Genomic DNA, 22,843 nt, shown 5'->3' on the forward strand with positions numbered 1-22,843 from the left:
TTTTTTTTGTCTTCTTTTTAACAGTGCTCACAGGTAACTACAGACTATATTTTACCACTCTAGATCAGGGGTCTGCAAACTTCATAATTCAAAAAGCCATTCTTTTCCTCAGTGAAGCTAAATAAAGCTAGTTGACTGTAAAATAGAAGTCTTTTTATAAATATCTACCATAGGAAATGTGCTGCCATTTTTAAAGAACTACATTTTTATAACAATTTGGAAGTTATAAAATCAGAAAAAAACATACATCTTTTGCTGGATGATGAAAGCAGACAGTTTCCAACTTAATGACAACAAAAATTAGACGGCAAAATGTTAGTGGTATTTCTAGTGCCATCCTGTTGTGAAAATTCAATGCAAATATTCCATAAAAAATCCTTCATCCTTCATTTTTTGCCATTTATCTATCTATCTATCTATCTATCTATCTATCTATCTATATATATATATATATAGATATATATATATATCTATATATATATATCTATATATATATATAGAGAGAGAGAGAGAGAGAGAGAGAGAGAGAGAGAGAGATATGTGTGTGTAATCGAATTTCCAAACATATCTGTGTCGGTCAATAAATCGAATTTGCCACACACACTATGGAGGACCGTTTTTACTGGGCAACGAAGCCACTGCAGTCTACTTGCTTCTATTTCTATACATTTGACCACATACGACACTAGAAACTGTGTTCTCTCCATGTTATGATTCGTGTAATTAATATACCAGTGTTATTAGCATCTGAAGGATAACATCCGAATAATTTATATATCATACAGTAAACTCTCTAAGAGGACAGCTTGATTTCTTTTTCTTTTTCGCAGAGTCGTTGTCTGTTTCTCGTCGGACGGGTAAAGGAACGGAAACTAAACAGCCACGTAGTAAACGGCGAAGCTCACCGAAAGGGTGAGTTTTTATTGTCCTTTAGGGAATTTGTCATCTTATCATTTGCACTTTGGTGCGGTAATATACTTACGTGATGTTGGGTAATTGGTTTGCCTTCTTATAATTTTCCAGAAAACGCCTTTCAGGTGGCGTCGTTAATTTTTGTTGCTAGCAACTTAGCAGCGTTAGCTTCCCTTTGGGTACACACCTAGCTGTTTTGTTAGCATGCTAACCAGCTTTAGCCACATACTGCCTGGTCTGTCATCTGCTTCTGGCTAGTGTGGGTGAGCCAAAATAACCGAGCTAACCAATCTTTACGAAACATCTGGATTCTGTTTATCAGTTATGGGTTTGAATCGTTCCACTGACCGCCTCTACACCTGACCTGCAGTACGTAACCTGTCTGCTGTACAGTAGGCAAATTAGCCTCCAAGTCAAAGGTTGTCATAGTCTACACTAAATAACATGATGCAAAACACAAAGGAGGTTTGGGTGATTCTACGGTGACAGTGCTCCTCAGTTCAAAGGTTAAATATTTGCCCAGTAACTGGCAGAACGTCACTGCTTATTTCCACTGAGTTTTGCATTTATTGCAAATGCGTGCTGATCGATTGTTCTGGTTCATTCATGGACCCTGGTTCAAATTTCCCGAAACAATTGAGCAAACTATTTTACAATTTTGAGGAGGGGCTCGAATACAAAGCCGCTGATATTTACGTGATTTCCCCCCCCCTATTGCACCTGTTGTTTTTGTAATTCAGTTCAAAAATACTTTATTTATCTCAAAAGGAAATTAAATGTTGTTGTAACTCATATCACCCAAGTATCTTCAAAAAGTCATTGTGGACGGTGATGCTCTACGAAAGAAAGGATCTCTTGTAGCAGTCAGTCTTGAAACGAATCTGAAGACTTGCAGTATGACGGTCTCATGACAATTTGTTTCCTCCAAAAACTAAAAGCAGATTAATTTTTTCTGTGCTTCTAGAATAAACTTTGTTATAAATTTCATATCATAAAGTAAAATGTAACCAAATGTTGTAGTATACGCATGAAGTGACACTTGCCTTGTTAAAAAAAAAAATTCATTATGTTTTCATGACCACTATTCATGCCAAATGTGAAAAGATTGAATTGCATCATAAACAAAGAGTAGGCTACTTACTTTTATTGTAATAACAGAGACCGTAACATTTTCATGTAACCTAGAAACGAGTTGTATTTATTTGTGTTATGTATGAGTTTGTCTTGAATATTTCTTATTTATTCAGACATCAGCATCATTTACACACAGTTGGATGTGACAGTAAAATAGAGTTGGTTGGCTTGGTAATTTCTTTAATTTCTGAAGTTTGTTTATAGGTGTCAGAAATGTAAAAGGTAAAGTCAAAAAAATGATAAAACTATTTATATTTCGACTAGACAAGACAGCCCTGTTTACAATTTAAGTTTATTTTAAGGGGTTCTCAATCTACTTAACTCTTGTAGCAGCTTGTTACAGTGCTTGACTCTGGCTTATATTTAAAGTACGCTGTGCTGTTACATAACACAAGCGGACACTGGTGAGAAGCTGCAAGATAACTGATGTATTAATTGTCATCCTTTTCTCTCCTCAGTCATCAGACAGTAAAGTGTTCCTTGGCTCAGACACGTTCCTGGGGAGCCTCCGTCCCCAGAAAATGCTTTAAATAAGACGTCATTTGCAATAAAGCGCCTGCTGCGCCGTGACTGCTGCTCTTCTCGGTGGAAGTGGATCGTGGTGGTAAATCGGAGGCTGTTGAGATGGAGGCCAGTAGGGAAGACCAAGTAATAAGATGTGAGGAAGAGGGGGACTCCACTGTGGAAGTCAACACACTCAAAAAAGGGCTGGAGAGCATCCAAAAGACAAACAAGCTTCTTAACGGTGAGTGCTCATTCTGTACGGATGAGGATTATTTAAATTGTGTGGTTTTGAATGAATGGTGTGCGTTAACGTTAGCCTCCACCCTACACTGCGTGTCAGTGACGTAAAGAAGGTCACTGGGTAACTGGAGCAGTTACGAAGAAACGGGTACTAAATCCCTTGGGCCTCCTCTTCATTCCTCCATAGTATCACACATACTTTGTTCAGTTTCACCTCTGCACTTTGTTCTGCAAATGTCCTTTTCTCTATGCATATTACTGCTAGTTTGTTTCTCCACAGTTTAGTCTTTTGGCAGGTCTGGCCCGTTTTTGGTGATTACCACCAAAGACTGAGCTTCTTACTGCTCCATGTCTCACAGCTCTTTGAACTAACATGCTAAACAACTAAACGGAGGTCTCATTAATCATCAGCTATGTTTGTGTTCTGCGCATAGCAAGCTTTAGGAGGGGGAAAAAAATAACTGTGTTTTAGTCTTTGGTTTGTAAACAGTAGGGGGGAAAAATACAGTAAAAAAACATAAACAGCTTTACACACGACAAGCTGTATTTTTTGCAACCTTTGTTTTTGATTTTGGCTTTTTAATGCCAATAGCATTTACATTTAAGGAACCTTCAGCTCAAAGTTTGTCATCATTTAATGGATAATTTAACTTTAATGCTGAGGAGCAGAGACGACGTGTCATAGCGATTTGGTGTATTACTCTGTAGACCTCTGGAAACCCAAGAAAATATTGCAAAAACCCTGTTTCACACACAGCTTTGGTGGTAGTGAATATATTTTGAAGTTTTATTGACATATATTTTTTAAATATTTAAAATGCACATTGATGCGGGCATCAATATCTCCAACTAGTGCGTATGCTTTGGGCATCCACTCATTCCCCAAGTCAATACACCATTTGAAATCGTGTGTAAACTCTATAATACTAGGAAGAGCAGCAGTATTGGCAAATATGGCAAGTTGTAATAAATCCCCATTTTTCCAACACTTTTCTCATGTGTATTTCTACCATTCTTTGGTTGCTGTAATGTAATGTGTCAGTTCTGGACGTTGACGTCAGCGACGCTTCATCCAACTGCCAGTGTATTCCAAATGTCCTTTGAGAAATTAATATTGCACTCACTGATATTGCAATTACTATGTATGTACCAATTTCTTCTGTGGATGCCAAGTGATGTGCACAGATTAATAGCGATATTTTTAAAAAAGTCTATATTTTTTTATTTTATGATTTGATAGTGACTAAAAGCTTTGTTACTTTAAAAACATAGGTCAGACATGCTTTAAAAGGCTTTAAAAGTCTTAAATTCTCCATCTAAAGTCAAGCCCTTAAAATGCCTTAAATTTATTTTTTAAAAGAAATTTAAGTTGGTCTTATTTACACTAATCACAAGTCTTAAAATTATTTCATGACAGGAATGTTCAATCTTCCATATAGTGTTTTTTTTTCTTACATGACTTTCTGTCAGGTAAAAGTTTGAGACTCACACACAGACGTCTTCATTATGTTTTGTAACTCGAGGCAGTCGGTAGCTAGCTGCAACTTGTCATAGATAATAACCCTGGCAGCTAGTTTTTCTCTCTGTGTTTGTGTCCATCCTGGATAAGTGCAAATTTCTGACCAGGCGACGTCCATTTTTACCACTGCCTCACTTCTGTTGCCAGCCCGTACCGGCCAGGAAGATCCCCCAATCATTCCCGATCATTTTCATTCCAGCTGGCATTAAAAATGTCTTAAGTTTTACATTTGGATTGCTCAAACCTGCGGATATCTTGGCTGTCACAATACCTTGTGGGTTTGATCAGTTTAAATGGTCTACTGCTTAGCAGATAATAAAAATAAATAAATCCTAAGAATCTCTGAAAGCAACAAATGACATATGTGTCTGTTAATATTGCGACAACCTCTTACCATCCATAAGCCAGGGTTTGTTTATGATGTAACTGCTACTAATGGTGAAGCAAATAGTTACTTGAACAATACGCAGTTGTGCAAAAGTAAAGGCAGCCGCAGGGAGGTTTTAGCAACCAAGTGTTGCTTTAAAATCACAACATAGTTGCTTGACAAAGCTGATCAGCCGGTTTGCCAGGACAATCGCATCTGCTACAGCTGGTTCATGGCTACGTTTCACCTTCTGTAGAGGAAGGAATTTTCAAGTTATGTTCACAAATGAAGCGAAAAACGCCTATATGTGCTCGAATATTATCCACAAGGCTCGTAGACGCCTCCCATTCTCCAAAGAAATGTCTGCTGTGGCATATTTAGAGGGAATCGGTGGGGGAAGAGTTGTTGTGCAAGATGTCACAGCTAAACGCTCCAGACAATAACGGTACAAGTGATGAGACGTGGGAGAAAAAAATGAATCCAATGAACAGGACGGAAAGCTTGGCGAAGAGAGGATTGTTTAGCAGAAAACTGGTGACTGTTTCAGCAGCGCAAGATCATAAATAACTGGGAAGCAGAAGGTGTTTAGAGAAACTGCAAGTTGTCTTAAATCACCAAATAAGAAAAACAAATTAGACGAAGGGGGGAGGTTGTATATAAAATAACAAACTTCTTTCTATAGATTTGTGAAGTTTATTAGTACAGCACATTTCAGCAATAAGGCAGTTCAAAGTGCCATAAAAACAATACAGTAACCAATTTTGAAATGTGCAATATACATTACATTTAGTCAAATACCATCATCCAAATCATTAAGGAAATACAAATCAAATGTGTTGATCAATGTTTCACTTACTACTAATTAAAAGCAGCTGTAAACAAGTGGGCTTTAGCACGGATTTTATAGGAACTCTGTGTTTCTGCATCTTTGCAGTTTTCTCTGAAGCGTTAAATCGCCATAGAAACGTAATGCTCCCAACAGTTCAAAAATCACCTGAAAGCACTATGACGTTTTCCATTCCCATCTTTTTCAGGTCCTCTCTCTTCAGACGCGCTGCCAAACGGGAACGGACCGGCAGACGGCCTCGGTGCCGCCGGAGGCACCCTTCCAAACGGATCCCCTCCGCAGAGCAGCAGCTCTCCCATCAACCCGCTGAGCCAAGAGTCCTCCCCAGGTGTGGCTGCTTATCCACCCATGACGGTAGAGAAGGCTGAGGGCTCTAGTGCTGAGGTCAAGGTTCACAAGGGTGACGCTTTGCAGTCCCTCAAACTCAGTATGCCTATGCAGGAGACTGAACTGTGTAAGCAAAAAACAAAGCAACAAAATATCAGGAGTGAATGCCCCTTTCTGTCCCTTTCTCTATTTTTAATCCCTTTTTGCTGTGGAATGCTGTGATTTTTCACTTGTGAGAAGGTTTCATTGGAAGTCTCTTTATAAGTGTTGTTTTTCTGCATTTCTAATCTGGAGTTGACGGATATCTTGATCAGTTTTTGGTGTGGGTGCTTCATTTGGAACATCGTGTGGGCTAATGGCTGTTTTGGAACTAATCCCTGTGTTATGTTAACTTTTCTTTGGTGATGTTTCAGTTTGGTGATGTTTTTTGGGTTTTTTTGTTATGATAAATGCTGTTTGTACGCATGAAAAGGCTTATTTAGTTTTGCTCCTTATTAACTTCTAACTGGAAAATAACAGCATCATTACGGCATGAATCTGCTTAATGTGCGACATGCAGGGTTCCTACACTGTCTTGTTTTTTTTTTTCCATGTCTCAATGGGAATGCAAGAACACAGAACTGCACTGTGTGATTATATTTTTTTATATTATTATAGGAATTGCAAAAATTGTATTCAGGCCATTTTAAAATTGAACATGTTGAAATTGTGATCGAAACCGCATTGTTCAGATATTGGGCACCTCTAGAAAACCATATTTACAGAGTTAATTCTGTATGTTAGCTTCTCTAAAAGACTAAAAAAAATAAATGAAGCTTGAATTTGCTCGGAAAATTAGCTATTTTTTATACTACCTTAATATATTACCTTTAGTAAACATTGGGAAAGACCCAACGAATCCAACTTAGTTTATGATTGTGGATGTTAGGATATTCTCATAACTCGACTGTGCAGTCCTAAAGTTTAAATAGCTTTCTTTATTTTACGCTAGTTGTAAACCTAGCTTTGTAAAATGAATATGATCGTGTATTGAAGAAGATGTTTATAAGAATATCAACTCATAAGAAATGCTGAAAAGAACAATATACTTCCATAAATGCTGCTACTTGTTCGGTACTTTCAGTTTACAACACATTATTGTTAGGAGTGCGCTAATTGATCGGCCCTAATTTTCTTAATTTTGGGTGATGGGTGATAGTTGCATTAGAAGCTGATCTTATCTGCCTTCACGAAGGTCTGAAAACAGCCAGTGTTCCCTTTTTCTCTGCCGTAAGAGAAGACTTACTAAAAGGAAAAAAAAGTAACCGCACAGTTGCCAATTTAGCAACTTTTTTGCCAACTTCTAGTTGGCAAAAAGGGACTTTTAGTCACTTTTATTTTTAGTGACTTTTCAGACACCTCCACTGACTTTTTTCCCCTTAAAAGCCCCAAAAAGCGACAAATCTGTATATTTTGATTTTATACCGGACAGTTATTTAAAAAAAAGTTAAGAATTGGAATCAACAGGCCACGATTTTTAAAGATTGGTGATCGGCCAGAAAACTGCAATCGGTGCACTCTTAGTATTTGAAGTTGCACATAAATAAATAAAAAAAACTGCCAGAAAAATTTTGAAAAGTGTAGAAACCCTGTACAAATCTCTACTATTCCATAGGAATGTTGTGTAGATCCTTTTTTTTTTTTAATTACTTGCTTTTCTAAGTGGCCTTCCGGGAAACTTTACCCATTAAGGAGGAAGAGTCTTCAGTTTGGCCTACTTTCTCTCACTGCAGCCAACCAGAAACCACGCCTAGAGATGGAAAACGAGGAAAAGATTCGCCTGGAAGCTCGCCGGCGTCTGGAAGAGCAACTCAAACAGTACAGGGTTCAGCGGCAAAAGGAGAGGGTGAGTGAGTGCTGCCACTGCTTTGCTTTTATTTCCATACTTATGTCATCTTTGGTGAATCCAAGTTTGCTCTTAAAATGAGCCACGCTCGAGCAGAGCCTCTGCTAAAACTCGATATAAATCAAATTATTGCCCCAATTTGGATCTTACGAGTTCAACCAAAGGAAAATGATTCCTCTTTTTTTTCTTTTTTTTTTTTTTTTTACCACCTGTGCTCTAATCCATTTGTTGTTCTCCTCTGCCTTCATGCTGCTGTTTATTCACTCATTCAGCTGGATTAAAGCTGGGATTAAATTTCACACAGAACAGCTCATTGCCTAGTTGGGTGACTCTGAAGGCAGTCGGGTGCACTGGAACTGAAAGACATTTTAAATATTAAGAAAAATTAAACAAAAATACAGAAAAAAAACAAATGTATGTAAACAAAATTGTCCTTCAAAATAAGGGGCTCGTTGAGACCAAAACACCAGACGGAAAACTTTTGTCAGTTTTTGGTAGAAAGAGAGAGAGAGAAAAAAACGATAAATGATGCAAGTGGAAATTATTGAGCTTGTTTTAATGTATCATGCGATTAATTGATTTATTGCTTATTGTGACGGGTATAGTTATTGATAGTTTTTATGACTCTTTCCTCTTCCCAGGCTCATCGTACCCCTAAAAGCCGGCCCTTCAGTACTCTAGATCCTGAACTAATGCTCCATCCTGAGGCGCTACCGCGCGCTAATACTGTTGCCATGACCAAGGAGTATTCTTTCCTCCGGACCAGTGTTCCACGTGGCCCCAAACTGGGCAGCCTTGGAATTCCTCCCAGCAAGGAGAAGAAATCCAGATCTCCACGACCCAGTAAGATTCATTCCTTAGCTGACTACAAGTCTCCTGAGAGCGACGGCGGAGGGGGAGGCGGCGGCGCTGGAGGCGGGGGCATGACCACAGCAGATGTCAGCCGGTCCTCCATCAGCTCCGTGTCCACGCTGTCAGAAGTCAGCATGCTGTCAGAGAGCAGCGTATGCGAGACGGACTCGAAGGCCAGCACTTCGCTCCAGCTCAACGACAACAGCTCGGAGATGGACGGCAGCGAAGCCGGAGCGAAGCCTGGCAACGACGGCAACGACAGCGACAGCTCCTCCTACAGCAGCGTGTCCACGAGGGGAACCTACGGGATGCTCTCGGCCGCCGTGGAACGGCAACAAGGGCCGTACACAGTGGAGGGGAGGGAGATCGCCCCCGAGGCCATGGGTCAGTTCCCGTCGCTGCAGGAGGTGCTGCAGGCGGCGAGCGACGAGCAGCACCTGCTGGAGATGGAGAGGGAGGGAACGGGAGAGTCGCGCAGCCGGAGGGACAGTTTCTCCAGCAGGTATTGAATATTGTGTTATCCTTTCTTCTTTTTTTTTACTTTTGCTAACTCTTCTGCATTTTTAAATTGCAGCGTTTCTTTGGAGAGTTCAGTGATGGGTCACGATGAGATGCTCCAGGTGCTAAAAGAGAAAACGAGGCTCGAGGGGCAACTGGAATCCTTGTCATCTGAAGCCAGTCAGGTAATAAGCCACTAAGGTCATTTTGTTGCTCCTTTCACATAAAATATTTATTAATTAAATCAACAGTTTAGATATCTTGGGAGAAAGGCAGAGAGGAAGCTGAATCCCATCTAAGATGTTAACTATATAAGAGTTTGTGTTTTTAAAATACTAAGCGGTTTATGAGAATTTTTTAATATAATGTGTCTTTTATGGTTTATGGGAAACTTTTTTTATTACCATTTGTTCTTATTTATTTGTATGTGAGGTCTTTTAGTTTTTAGTCAGGAATGTAATTTTGATTCCTTGTTTCTCCCTTGTTTAGTGCTTAATCAATTGACAATAAAGTAGACTTTAAATAGTTCGGACAAAATTAATTTAGAGATTTTTAAAAATCATACAGAATAGAATAGAAATATCCTTTTATTGTCATATGGTAGAGAAATTCAGGTTTAACAGCAAAGATAAAAAGGTATTAAAGATCTATAAAAGCAAATTAACAAAATGAAGAAAAGCATGCTGTACATTAAAGATAAGAACATAGCTTAATCAAACTGCAATTTTTGGAAATAATAATTGCACATCCCTGATCCAAGGAATGTGCAACTGAATAGGACATGTCTTTCAAAATTGTACATAATGTGTTTGTGTATTTTGAGACCAGACTATTTACAACGTTTAAAACTGTATTTCCGGTTTGTAAAACCAAATACCAAAGTTTAACTTCACAAGATGCTCAACATTCCTCATTTTATTATGTATTATATTTTTGTGTATGAGTTCTCATATAATTACTACTTCCTTTTCTTAATATTCTGACTTTAATCTGGTGATATTATGAGATTATTCTTGTATTATTACGACTTTTTCTAGTATTACTGTTACTTTTTTTATATTAAGAGATTATTCTCGTATTATGTTTGACTTAATTGTCGTGAGACTTTATTCTCATACTATAATGACTTTATTCTTGTAAAATTACAACTTTATTCTGGTAATTTAATTATTTTTTTCTTAGCCTAGTCCTAGTACTCTGTGGTGTTTCCAAATCCAGTTTTTTTCTCGAAAATATAAAACAACCGTAATGTATCGTGTAAAGCCTTCCTGTTATCTCCTCAAAGTCTTTCGCTTACTCATTTTGTCGCAGCCTGAATGAATTATATCTCTCTACATGTCACAAAAAGTAAATTTTTTTCTCAATAGGTATACACACCTCTGCTTCGTCTGACTTCATTTTAAATCTCTCACTGAAACTGAAAGTAGCCTTCCGTGGGTTTTTTGATGCATAATGATTTTATTTCATTTTTTTGCCTGAGATAGTGCTGTGGTCGACGCAAGCTGGTATTACTTAGTTATTGTGGAAATAGAACCAGAAGAATTTTTAATGTTGACGGTTGAGATCATTTCCCCCCGGTACGGAGTGGACAAAAGCGAGACAAATCACAAGCCAAGAACTAAATATGTAAACATCTTTAAATGTCATCAAAAAAGCAAGAATATTACAAGTGTATTGGAAAGCCACAGATGCAACACAAATGAATATATACAATCATACCACCCATAAACTATTGCTACTCAGGAAACTCCTGGAACACTTGGCTGAAGTTCTCTTACTACTTCCTGTTCCCTCTAGGCTCTCAAAGAGAAGACAGAGCTCCAGGCCCAGCTTGCAACAGTGAATGCTCAGCTGCAGGCCAAGAGAGAAGAGGCTCAGATCAGCCAGGAGAGGCAAAGTGCTCTCAGCTCAGAAGTCGGCACGCTGCGCCAAAACTGCAGACAGCTAGAGAAGGCCATGGTGGAGCTCCAGGGCAGTTTGGAGAGCAAGAACGCCAGTTTGACCTCTCTAAGCAACGACCTGAAAGTTTCTGAAGACCAATACAACCGGCTGATGGCGAAGGTGGAGGAGCTGCAGAACACGATGACTTCAAGGGACAACACAGGTGACTTAACAGAGACAGAAGGGTTTCCTTTACATATAATTGATTGTTGTGCCACCACACCTTAAGAATGAAGTAAAAAAAAAAAATCTAAATATAAAAATCTATCCTTGAGGAAACCCTGGACCTGTAGAGATAAGCACGATTAGAAAACTTTTTTTTTTTTTTTGTCAACTGTCATTATTTTTTGCAGTTCATGACTTGCGTCAGCAGATGTCGGGCCTCCAGGGTCAGCTGCAGCAGGTCCAGCTGGAGCGCAGCACCCTCCAGAGCCGACTGAAGACCTCCCAGGCTGAGATCGACTCGCTGCAGCAGGTCAGGCAGTGGTACCAGCAGCAGCTGGCGCTGGCCCAGGAGGCCAGGGTGCGACTGCAAAGCGAAATGGCCAACATGCAGGTAGGAATCAGCCGCGGTGGCAGTGAACTAGCAACGCGTCGGCGGGACGTTGCAGTTGAGACGGGTTGCTTTTCACATCAACCTGTCTCTTGAAGGCGGGGCAGATGACTCAGGTTGGCGCCATGGAACACCTGAAGCTGGAGAACGTGACACTTTCCCATCAGCTGACCGAGACCCAACACCGCTCCATTAAAGAGAAGGAGCGCATCGCTGTGCAGCTGCAAAGCATTGAGGTATAATCAGGGGTTCATATGAGTGCTTGAAATCCTTGGAAATGCTTGACTTTCAATCAGATGTGGAATGTGCTTGATATTCAAATTGCACAGTTTTATAAGAAATGCAATCTAATGTTTGATTTTATTTTTATTTGTTTTAACTAGAACACCTAGAGATTCATCATCTCATTTTCCAGGGGATTCTTACAAAACAAACAAACAGAAAAACAGTAATAAAAATCGTAATAAGTAAATCCGATATATGATACCAAACATTCGAACACGGAAAACATTTACAGTTGAAACTAGATATTTTCATACACCTAATAAAATCCACACACACTATTTCTTATTCTTAGTGTGTCAGTGATTTATTGATCTATTGTATTTTACACATTAAATGTTATTAAAATAGTTTTTTTTTCTTTTTGTTAAATTAGTTTTGTCATCTGTGTTGAGAGAAAAATTGTAAAACATAACATTTTGGTGTATTTTAGTTATCCTTGTCCCAGCTGTAGAACTTAGAATACTTTCTAAGACATTATTAATAACAGTACCGGTAATAAACACTAGTAATTGAAACTGTCTTTTTTTTTAGTTCAGTTTTAATCTCCAAAGTGCAGTGTGGGAAAAGTTTGAAAACTTACTTTGCAATTGCTTGAAAAGTACTTGGAAATAAAAACCTAAACTAAAAAGCCGCCGGGTTCATTGTTTGAATTTTTTCATCTGTGATGCAGGCCGACATGCTGACTCAAGAGGCCGCCTACAAGCAGATCCAGGACGCAAAAACCATGGTGGAAGACGACCTGCAGCACAAACTGGAGGAGTTTGAGGAAGAGCGAGAGCGCCTGATAAAGCTGGCTAACACAGCCACGGCACTGGAGAGGGAACTGGAGCAGGTAGTTTCTGCAAAAACTAGAGAAAAGCTGACTGGGGCGGTAAACTTTGTGACCTCCTCTGACATACGTCTTTCATTTATTCCGCGATAGGTCAAGTTGACACTTTCCCAAAAGGACTTGCAGCTGCAGTCGCTTCAGAAAGAACATCTGGAGCTGATGCGCCAGCTGACAACGACTCAGGAGACGCTACAAACCAAAGAGCAGTCCATCAACCAGCTGGAGGCCAGGTACCAGGAGCTGGAGGCCCAGCTGGCCGAGCTGCAGACGGAGAGCGCCGCCAAGGACGACACCATCCAGTTCCTCCAGAACGAGAAGATCGTCCTGGAGGTGGCGCTGCAGGCCGCCAAGGCCGATAAGAGCCAGCTGGACGAGGGGGCCGAGCGGCTGGGCGAGGACGTCCTGGTGGCCTCGGACGTCCTGGACCAGCTCAGACAAGAAGTCCAAATCAAAGCCAGTCAGGTAGAAGACAAGAGTGGAAAGGGTTTGTCGTAGCTTGAACACTTTCTTGAGGATCACTTATTTAAAAATGTTTCAAAATGTGTAGATTGAATCTCTGCAACAAGAGAATAATTCTCTGAAGAAACAAGCGCAGAAATTAAAGGAGCAGTTCCAGCAACAAAAGGTAATGCATCTTCTTCTTTTATTCTTTTTTTTTTTCTTGTCGTCTTTATTGTTAAAATCTGAAGACAGGACGTAAATGTAGAAATTTGTCCTGAATGTCCCAGCTGGTGGTCTTTCTGCATGGAGTTTGCATGTTCTCCCTGTGCATGCGTGGGTTCTCTCCGGGTACTCCGGCTTCCTCCCACAGTCCAAAAACATGACTGTCAGGTCAATTGGTTTCTCTAAATTCTCCCTAGGTGTGAGTGTGTGTGTGAATGGTTGTTTGTCCTGTATGTCTCTGTGTTGCCCTGCGACAGACTGGCGACCTGTCCAGGGTGTACCCCGCCTCTCGCCCGGAACGTAGCTGGAGATAGGCACCAGCAACCCTCCCGACCCCATTAGGGACAAGGGTGAACAGAAAATGGATGGATGGATGTCCCAGCTGGTGACGGTGTTGTGGGAGGATGCCAAACGGCAGTCAGCTTCTCTGACGAATGCCTGAAGTGCTGGTTGACGTGCCGCGCTGCACGGAGCAACGGCTGCTTTATCGCTCCGACAGGCTGTCACGCAGAGGGTGGAACTGATTGACAGAGCAACAAAAAAAAAGTTCAATTTACCGCATCTTTAAAAGTTGGAGCCTTTTGTCGAAGCGTCAGCGCTCGTCTTCATCAAATCTATGAAAGCAGTTAGACGGCGACGGGTTTTGTGCAAAATGCGGTTTGTGTTCGGTTCAACGTATCCGTGTGAGAGCGGCAGCAAAAGCATGAAGTTGTCAAATGTGCTTTCTGCTGAAAAGAACAAAAAGCTAATAAATATTTCTTTTTGTTACTTCACAACCACAATATATACATATATATCTTTTTTTTTATTGTTTGACACTAATTACACAGCCCACGGGTGAATAGGTGTGTTTAATTAGCCAATGAGTTTTGTACACTTTGGGTAGTTGATAGAATAGAAATATTTATTGTCCCACAGTGGGAAAAATTAGTTGAATTTTTGTCTCATTTGTTATTTTTTATTAAGTTATATTTACCTATTTAAAGTTGGTTTTTTTTAAATACCCATACATTGCACATAACTGTGTCTTTTAATTTATATTGTGCCTTGCCAATTGTTACTATCTAGACATGCTAAAGTTCCTAATGCAGGTTTACTACATTTCCTAATAGTCAGTAAGGAGAAAACTGTTTTTGACCTTTAAAGTTTATTATTATTATTATTTAATTCAGACGATGAAGAAAATAAGGTTACATTTCTTTTACTCACAGTGTTATCTTAACATCTGACCCGAGTTCCCAAATGATGAAGTAGGATTAAAACAGCGTTGTCGCTCAAAGCAAATATAAGCAAGACATCTCTTTAAAAAAGTTCTTTCTGAACATTTAATCAGACTAAAACAAAACAAAAGTAAAAAAAAATCAATGTTGCTGAATGGACAGGTGATGGTGGAAGCGTACCGTCGGGACGCCATCTCCAAGGACCAGCTCATCAGCGAGCTGAAGTCCACCAAGAAGCGCCTGCTGGCTGAAGTGAAGGACCTGAAGCAGGAGCTGCTGAGCGCCCAGGGCGAGAAGCAAAAGGCCGAGCTGGAGCAGGCCCGCTTGCAAACTGAGGTGGCCAGAGTCCAGGAGCAGATGAACAACATGGAGGCCCATCTGCAGGCCATTCAGACGGAAAGGGATCAGCTTGAAACCCAAATTCAGGTACTGTTGTTTAAATCTGGGTTTTTTTGTTTGTTTTTTTAAGGAAATTTTCAGTTTATTCAAAGTATATTTTGCTGTGAAGGAAAAATATCTTCTGTCCCCTCCTTACTCAGTCCCTGCAGTTCGATCAGAGCCAGCTCACCGCCGCGACTCAAGAGAATGAGAGCTTGAGGAAACAGGTGGAGCAGATGGAGGCGGAAGCCAAAAAGTGAGTCATGTTCTGCTTTGGAGATTTCAGCAGTTAGAAACAATCCAACACAGATGATTTATATACATCTCAGAAACACAAACAACACGGTTCTCGTACAGTGTCGATTTTGACTGAGGATTAACACATCCGAGTTGTGCCTGTGTGTGAAGAAGCCTGCCCTTTATGTTCCGAGCCGGCCTCGTTTTAACTGCTGAGTGTGTCGAAACAGGGCCATCTCGGAGCAGAAGGTGCGCATGAAGAGGCTGGGAACGGATCTGACCAGCGCTCAGAAGGAGATGAAAGCCAAACACAAAGCCTACGAGAACGCCGTGGGCATCCTGAGCAGAAGGCTCCAAGAGGCTCTGACCGACAAGGAGACGGCGGAGGCAGAGCTAGCCAAGCTCCGCGCCCAGCTGTTGGATGGCAGAAACAGCCAGGCCTTACAGGTGAAGTTGACGGAGCTTTAAAAATCTTTAAGTGAATATTTTATACACAGCTGAAACTTTGAATCTTCTTTTTTTTCTGGCAGAAAAATCTGATTAAGTGGCTAAAAACTGTTAAAATTATATATTTTATTCAGGAAAAAATTGAGGCTCTGCAAGCCGAACTGCAGACTGTCACAAAGAGCAAGACCATGTTGGAAAAGGAGTTACAGGAAGTGATCACTCTCACCTCCACGGAGCTGGAGGATTACCAGGAGAAGGTTCTGGAGCTGGAGGATGAGGTTAAAATAATAATAATTAAAAAAAAGCTTTTTTTATTTTGATCTTTCAGAATTTCTCAGAGTTCATGTTCTGGGTCGTTTTTTTCCCCCTACAGCTCCAGGAGTCGCGCTGTTTCAAGAAGAGGATCCGGAAATTGGAAGACGCCAACAAGAAGTTGGCGCTCGAGCTGGAGCATGAAAAAGGGAAACTCGCTGGTTTGTCACAGTCCCATAATGCACTGCGGGAGCACGCTAACATTTTGGAATCTGCCTTAGCAAAGAGGGAGGCGGATCTCGTCCAGCTAAACTTGCAGGTGAAAAAATTAATTACGTTTGCAACTCAGGTTAGGCAACAAGCTTCTCTATGGTATGCCTGAAATGTCGAAATAGAAAAAAAAACAGATGTGAGGAGTTGGCTACATTTTTTCTTACCGTTTCTCTTTAGGTCCAAGCTGTTCTTAAGAGAAAAGAAGAAGAGGACCAACAAATGAAGCAGTTGGTTGAGACTTTACAGCTTGCTCTGGAGAAAGAGAAAACCAAAGTGAAAGACTTGAAGGAACAGGTATGAAGAATAGCAAGGTGAAGTGTGAATGGAAGTGGTTAAAAATCACACTGTAGCATAGCAGGGACCAAATTCCTTAAGATTTTAATTCATTACACTTCCATGAAAGGAATTCAACTTTTGCATGATTGGTATCTAAATTTAGATGGTCTTCTAACACTTTCTTTTCCAAATGTACCATTTAAATGATTTTAAAATAAAACTGTTGTTTTTTAAAATAATTGGCTGGAGTAGAGAAAATACCAATGCTTTTTCAAAAAAAAAAAAAAAAAAAGAAACGTGTTGCATTTACGGATGTTTATAATCTTTAATTTTAGCTGAATAGGTGAATATATTATTAAAAGTTGATTACTTTTATTCAAAGTAATCAACTTTGAATAAATTGGAGTAACGATTGATTTAAAACTAAAGAGGAACTTTGAATAAGAGTTGCACAATATAACAAATCGCAATATTCATATTGCAGTACCAATATGAGTATTATGACAATGAAAATACATTTTTCGGCTATAATATGTGTTTAGATATTATACTGAATATGCATATACAGGCACATTGAATATGCATGTACACAATGCTTTGGCCTGCTTAATGGACATTTGTTGCCCTCAGTGTTTATATTTAAGTTTTTGGCAACATTGTGATTAAAGGAAGAAAGGTTACGAGTCAAAAAAATGTGAGTTAATTATAATCAATATATTTACATTGCAATAATAGTGCAATTACATGTTCCCCTGATATCATACATAATGAGCATGTTTTATATGAGACAGATTCTAAAAATAGAAATAATTGGGAGCTGCAGCTAATTATGAAAGGTGCAAATGCAGGAGAAAAGTTTGTATCTTTACAGATTTCATGCAAAATATAACAAGAAAGGCACCAATGAAGAGATCTACATGCAATAACAAAATTTTATGCAATTCAGCTTGACCATTGTAAAGAATACAGATACAATTATATCTCATAGCATAGTTAGAAACTAATATATAATTTCTAATAAAAAATGTTTATTATACATATTTGTTGCGTTCTTTAATTCTGGGTTAGAACTTGGAGATTCTGTAAAACGTTGCTCTTTTCAGGTTGTAATTCTATGATGCGTCCTCTAGGTGGCAGCAGCAAAGGCAGAGGCAGCCCATAACAGGAGGCACTACAGGGCGGCCATGCTTGAGCTGTCGGAGATCAAGAAGGACCTGCAGGCCAAAGAGGACCTGGTGAAAGCTCTGCAGAGCGAAGCTCAGAAACTACAGTACGTGCACGTTGCCCTGACGACTGCAGAAATAGAAAATGCATGTTTTAATCTATAGTCGCGTGCATAATCCATGTGGAATGTGTCGCGCTCCGCAGGGCTCAGGACGACCAGCACGCTCAGGATGTTTCCAGGTTCCAGCAGGAGCTCGCTGAGGCTCATTCCCAGCTCCAGATCCTGCGAAAACAACTCGATGAGGAACTCGCTAAGCAGCCCCTCACCAACCAGGAGGTATAAACTCCCCCAAAGCTTATACCTAAATCACAGAAAAGCCACAATATTCCTGTTGATGCTTTTCTTCTGCAGTTCCTTTTGTAGCCGAGGCACTTTGGATGTGCAGCCTTTCAGTTTTATGAAGACTGATGCAGTTCTTTTTTTTTTCTTTCTGACCCATCACTCGTCGTAGATCAAATATCTTCGAGTTGCATGGATGCCTAATATTTTCTGCTGATTCAGGTTGAGGACCTGAAGTGGGAGGTGGAGCAGAGGCAGAGGGAGATTGAAGCACAGAAGCAGCAGCTGGAGATGATGGAGCAAAGCCACTACAGAGAGCTGGACAACTTACAGATCGCCCTGCAGGCAAGCCTCCACTTTGTTTCTAAAGCTGTGTTTCTCAATCTCATCCCATTTAACAAACATCACGGACCACCTAGAAATTCCACCTCCGCGCAATAGCAACATCTTAATAAACACAAACTGAAATGAAAATATTAGTCTCTTTACTCACGAATGAGAAAGGTGGTGCTGCTTTGTAAATGTGACTGGCCAGGAACAAGTTTACTCAGGCCGCTTTGATTCTGAAAGTGTGGATTCTAAGCTTTCCAATGGTTAAAGAACACAAGCAATTCAAAAATGAAATAGTTCTTTATTACAAGTGTTGTATGTGTTAATAACATTTTAGGGCTATTTGTAATTTAGAAGCATAATAAAAGAAAAATAGACTCAAGTTGCTTTGGCAGAAACAAAAACCTTCTTTCGGCGCGAAGAAAGCCCGACATACATAATAATTTCATTTTAGGTATTAAGATGCAGTTAGTCAGCGGTGGGGCGCAGTGCTGGTGGCATGCTATGTACCGTAATAGTGTAATAAAAACAAAAGTTGCGCAACGCATCCCGAGAAACTATTCTTATCTATGACTATTATTATCCATTATTATTTTTAAACAAAAGCCTTTGATAAGCTAATTTCGCGTCGTACTTTGAGGTTACGTCGCTGTAAATTAACGCTCGTTTATATACAGTACCTTGCGGATCACGGTTTGAGAAAGACCGTTCTAAAGTATGCACACAAAACTATATGGAATAGTTTAACGAATGTTTAAATCGTGGAATTGCTTTGAACAAAGCTACCTGTTCGTTTGGCAGGATGCCCTGGTTTCTGCTCTTTTTGTTATTTAAATTTAAGTACAGCTGTCTTGTTTCAGAACATAAAGGTGGAGCTGGACACTGTCCAGGAAGAGCTGAGCAGCACCAGGAAGGGCAAGTTCATGCTTCAGGCCAAAGTGGGCGAGTTGAGAAACAGCATGAAGACCGTCCTGCTGCAGAACCAGCAGCTCAAACAAGACCTCAAACAGACTCGTCTCAGGAAGGTAAGACATCTTTCAGCTCCCTTTATACGAGTTGAGAGTTGTAAGAGTTGAGAGCTGATGTGACTAAACGTGTCCCTGTGATGATGTCGTCGTTGCAGCAGCAGCGGATGGAGCTGAAGAGTGACGGGAACCCATCAAACCCAGTAACCCCAGTTAAGATCCCAGACTGCCCGGTGCCCGCCTCGCTGCTCGATGAATTACTGAAACCGTCAACTTCCGTAAACAAGGAACCTCTGAACAACCTGCACAACTGTCTACGACAACTAAAGTAAGCGAGTGAGCTGAAAGTAATCGGCAAACTTCGATGTGATTTATTGGGATTTTATGTTGTACCAACACAAAACTCGACGTAATGGTTAGAGAGGAAGTAATTCTGGATGAGCTACAGAGATTCACAGCTCTATAGCTGTGAGGGAGAAGATTTTTTTTACAGGACAACTATCTGTTAGGCAGTCCACAAATCTGTCTGTTTTATGTAAAAATGGCAAGAAGAAAGCAGTTGCTGGAGGAAAGTCACAGGAGATCATGTTTGCTAAAATCTATATGGGGAACATATCAAACGTGGATGATCAAATGAGACCCTAATGTAACTAAAACTAACAATGTTTAGACAAGCAGAGAGGAAATGGATGTGGTGAAATGACTAATGACAAAATCCAGACTTAAATGCTTCTGAAAAATTGATGTTCAGAGCTACTCTCCATCCAATTTCACTGAGCGTAAAACCATTTAGTAAAGAAAAAGCGGTGTAAACTATAGAGTAGGTGTGGGAAAGTACTGTATACATACCCCGAACAACCTACAGTGGGAATTACAGCAACATTATTGTTTTATCAAAACAAGTCTCTCTTGTAAATGAGATCTTGGATCTCAATGAGAGAACCTGTATAAGTAAAGATGAAATAAAAAATAACATGCATCAAATCAGGTACAAAGTATCAAATCAGGGCAGGGCTAACCATGCATTTCAGTTTTCTTCCATTATTTCTCTTAGCTTAACAAAGATATTGAAAATCATTTACTACAAGGGTGTCCACACAGCTTTAAAAAGTCTTATGAAGTCTTATATTCTTGTATGTAAAATTGAGGCATTAAAGTGTACTAAAACAATCCCAATTATCCTTGTGTACGTTAATCTGAGGTCTTACATTTTCTCGTGACAGGACTGTTTATTCCAGTTTATTTTTCTTGCGGGAATTTTCTGTCGAGCAAATATTTGAGATGCATGCAGACACCTTCATTCCAGTGTTTGAGGCCAGCGCTAACTAGCTACTAATAGGCCCTTGCTAGCTAGCTGGCTAACTTTTTTGCCTCTGTCACCGCCAGTTGACTGGACTACGTTCGTCTTTGCCACGGGCTCCCTTCTGTTTCCAGCCCATGCAGGGTTTACACGCGTTCTGCGCAAAAAAAAAACAACCAAACTTGGTACTACTACTTGTAAAAATTGTATGTTTTACAACATAAAATATGCAATTTTCTTTTGACCATTTCTGTTGTGATACAGGTGTTAACTTTCCTTCATACTTGTCTTAAAAAGCATTAAATTCGCGTTTGTGAATTACACAGAATTACAGAAACCCTGTATTACCTTTTCATTACTGTGGATTTATTATATTCTATCACATGAAATTCCAATAAAATGCAAATTTAGTGGCTGTAACATGGTGAAATGTGGAAAAGTTCAAGAGATATAGATAGATTTCCAAGGCACTGTATTAGCTGTTGTCACATGGCACTTTGGGATTAAAAAACCTTTTCCTTTTTGCTCTTAGGGAGGAGATGGACAGCCTCCAGAAGCAGATGGAGGAACACACAGTGACTGTAAATGAATCAATGAACTCGTGGACAAACGCAGAAGAGGAACTGGCTCAGCTGGGATTTGACAACAATACCTCCAACTCGCCAAGTGCGGCAAAACGTGTTGTGGAAAACAATAACGAAGCAGAACAGCAGCAATCATAACTACACAGCCCTTTCTCAGAGGAAGCGGGACAGGGGGGTATTATCCACAAAGGCACTTTTGAGCCCCCATACTCGCTTTCTCTAAAAAGAAATTGCTGCCAACATTTGGCATTCCTCCCTTCAGCACTCAAGTGCTTTTGCAGAGTGATACTTTCTATACCACAGCTTTATTTTTTTGTGTTTATTTTATGGGTTAAATTTATGTTATGCATTTGTCACATTTATTTATTAAGACTTAAGAAATTAGAATGTTTGAAAATAATTTCCTTATGAGGATCCCCCCCTGTAAAAGTTTCAGAAATGGCATAAAGATGAATCCTGTCCCTTACAAATTAGCTAGTTTTCTCCACTAGATTCCAATAAGTCCTCCCTCCCTCCTTGCAAAATCAGTGGCGTCGATGCTGCTCAGCGATGAATCGTGATTTTAAGAAGCGCTTCTGACAGAAACTACATCCTGTTCTTCCATATATTCGTGCCTGTTTTCTTGTGACGTTTCCCATCTGCTGTTTTGCTAATACCGACTTCGGTTTGTAATGAAACTGTTATCACTCCTATTCGTAAAGGTAGACGTCATGTACAGTTGGCGCTCAGACTTTTTTTTTTTTTTTGGATTGCCTCCTGTTAAAATGCAGTGTTTGTCAGGTAATCATATCAACTTTTATTTCCAACCTGTAAAAATATTTCTGTTATGTTAGTCTAACATGAACTGCAGTAATTCGTATGCAAAAAAAGCCTTAAGCAATGTTAAAAATGCTGTACAGGACAAAGTTGTTTGGAATGAGTGTCTTTTCTGGTCAGCGTGTGTGCAAAATGAGATGTTATTGTACAGGTGAACTAATCCTTACTGAAGAGCAGTTTATTGTAAGTAAAACACATGAAGAGATATTGCACACTAGATGTTCAAGAATGAACTGACAAAATAAGCTGTTAAAATGAAATGAAAAGTTACATCTACTAACAGCAGGTACTATTGCTTGTTTATTTTTGATTGTTACATTTGGTACTTACTGTATTTACAAAAAAAACTAAACTTGGATTCACCAAGTGATATTGGTGAACTCTGTTCCTGGGGTTATGGGAAGGTTCACTGTTTTTCAGAGGTTAATATATAAATATGTGTCCTTTTTGTTATATTAAGTGATCAGCTTTATGATGGAATAACAATTTTAAAAAACCTGATATCGAAATGCAAAAAGAGATCTAATGACAAATCAACCAGGATTTCAATGTTAGGGTTGTGATGGATTGTTTCTTTCTGCATGCAGTTGTGCTGCAGCCCTTTTGCTCCTGGATTGTAATTATTAGTCCTATGCTACTGTATTCTTGTAAACTATAAAAGGGACACCAATATTAAATAAATGCCCGTTCGGGGTATTAATAACAAATGTACTCAGACTACACTATACATTTATTTTGGGATGTCTGTATACTTACTCTGGCTGTTTTGTTCTTTTTTTTTCTCCCCCAAAGACTGGAATTGTTCCCGATGAAATGTTTGTTTTGGAAAATGTCATCGCATTCATGATAAAGAAAATTGCACTATTCATATTCCATCTCCTGTCGTCCTTCTCGGTGTGGTTTTT

At 39.7% G+C, this 22,843-nt stretch overlaps 1 protein-coding gene across 3 annotated transcripts; it reads left to right on the top strand.

The window, feature by feature from the left end:
* Positions 1 to 662: 662 nt before the first annotated feature.
* golga3 (golgin A3) lies at positions 663 to 22,808 on the top strand. Of its 3 annotated transcripts, none has more exons than XM_028033117.1 (24): positions 663 to 912; positions 2,505 to 2,791; positions 5,711 to 5,977; positions 7,623 to 7,735; positions 8,377 to 9,089; positions 9,162 to 9,270; positions 10,883 to 11,189; positions 11,380 to 11,582; positions 11,678 to 11,815; positions 12,535 to 12,696; positions 12,787 to 13,155; positions 13,241 to 13,318; positions 14,739 to 15,002; positions 15,116 to 15,210; positions 15,422 to 15,638; positions 15,773 to 15,916; positions 16,012 to 16,209; positions 16,341 to 16,457; positions 17,570 to 17,709; positions 17,808 to 17,940; positions 18,166 to 18,288; positions 19,134 to 19,298; positions 19,400 to 19,566; positions 21,071 to 21,260. In XM_028033117.1, the coding sequence occupies exons 2-24, from the start codon at positions 2,671 to 2,673 to the stop codon at positions 21,258 to 21,260; spliced, it is 4,533 nt and encodes a 1,510-aa protein (XP_027888918.1). In that variant the 5' UTR covers positions 663 to 912; positions 2,505 to 2,670. The 3 variants fall into 3 exon arrangements, with proteins under 3 accessions (XP_027888918.1, XP_027888917.1, XP_027888919.1); XM_028033116.1 differs by having other exon boundaries at positions 664 to 912; positions 19,397 to 19,566; positions 21,071 to 22,808; XM_028033118.1 differs by having other exon boundaries at positions 664 to 912; positions 5,711 to 5,851; positions 19,397 to 19,566; positions 21,071 to 22,808.
* Positions 22,809 to 22,843: the final 35 nt, after the last annotated feature.

Source organism: Xiphophorus couchianus, chromosome 12 (assembly GCF_001444195.1).
Source record: "Xiphophorus couchianus chromosome 12, X_couchianus-1.0, whole genome shotgun sequence".
NCBI classification, from domain to species: domain Eukaryota; kingdom Metazoa; phylum Chordata; class Actinopteri; order Cyprinodontiformes; family Poeciliidae; genus Xiphophorus; species Xiphophorus couchianus.

Bases quoted from the DNA above. Each gene is read 5' to 3' on its own strand.
- golga3 (XM_028033116.1), top strand. From the start codon at position 2,671: ATGGAGGCCAGTAGGGAAGACCAAGTAATAAGATGTGAGGAAGAGGGG. The intron at 13,319-14,738 runs GTAATGCATCTT...CTGAATGGACAG, and splicing joins AGCAGTTCCAGCAACAAAAG to GTGATGGTGGAAGCGTACCG. The intron at 15,917-16,011 runs GTTAAAATAATA...TTCCCCCTACAG, and splicing joins TTCTGGAGCTGGAGGATGAG to CTCCAGGAGTCGCGCTGTTT.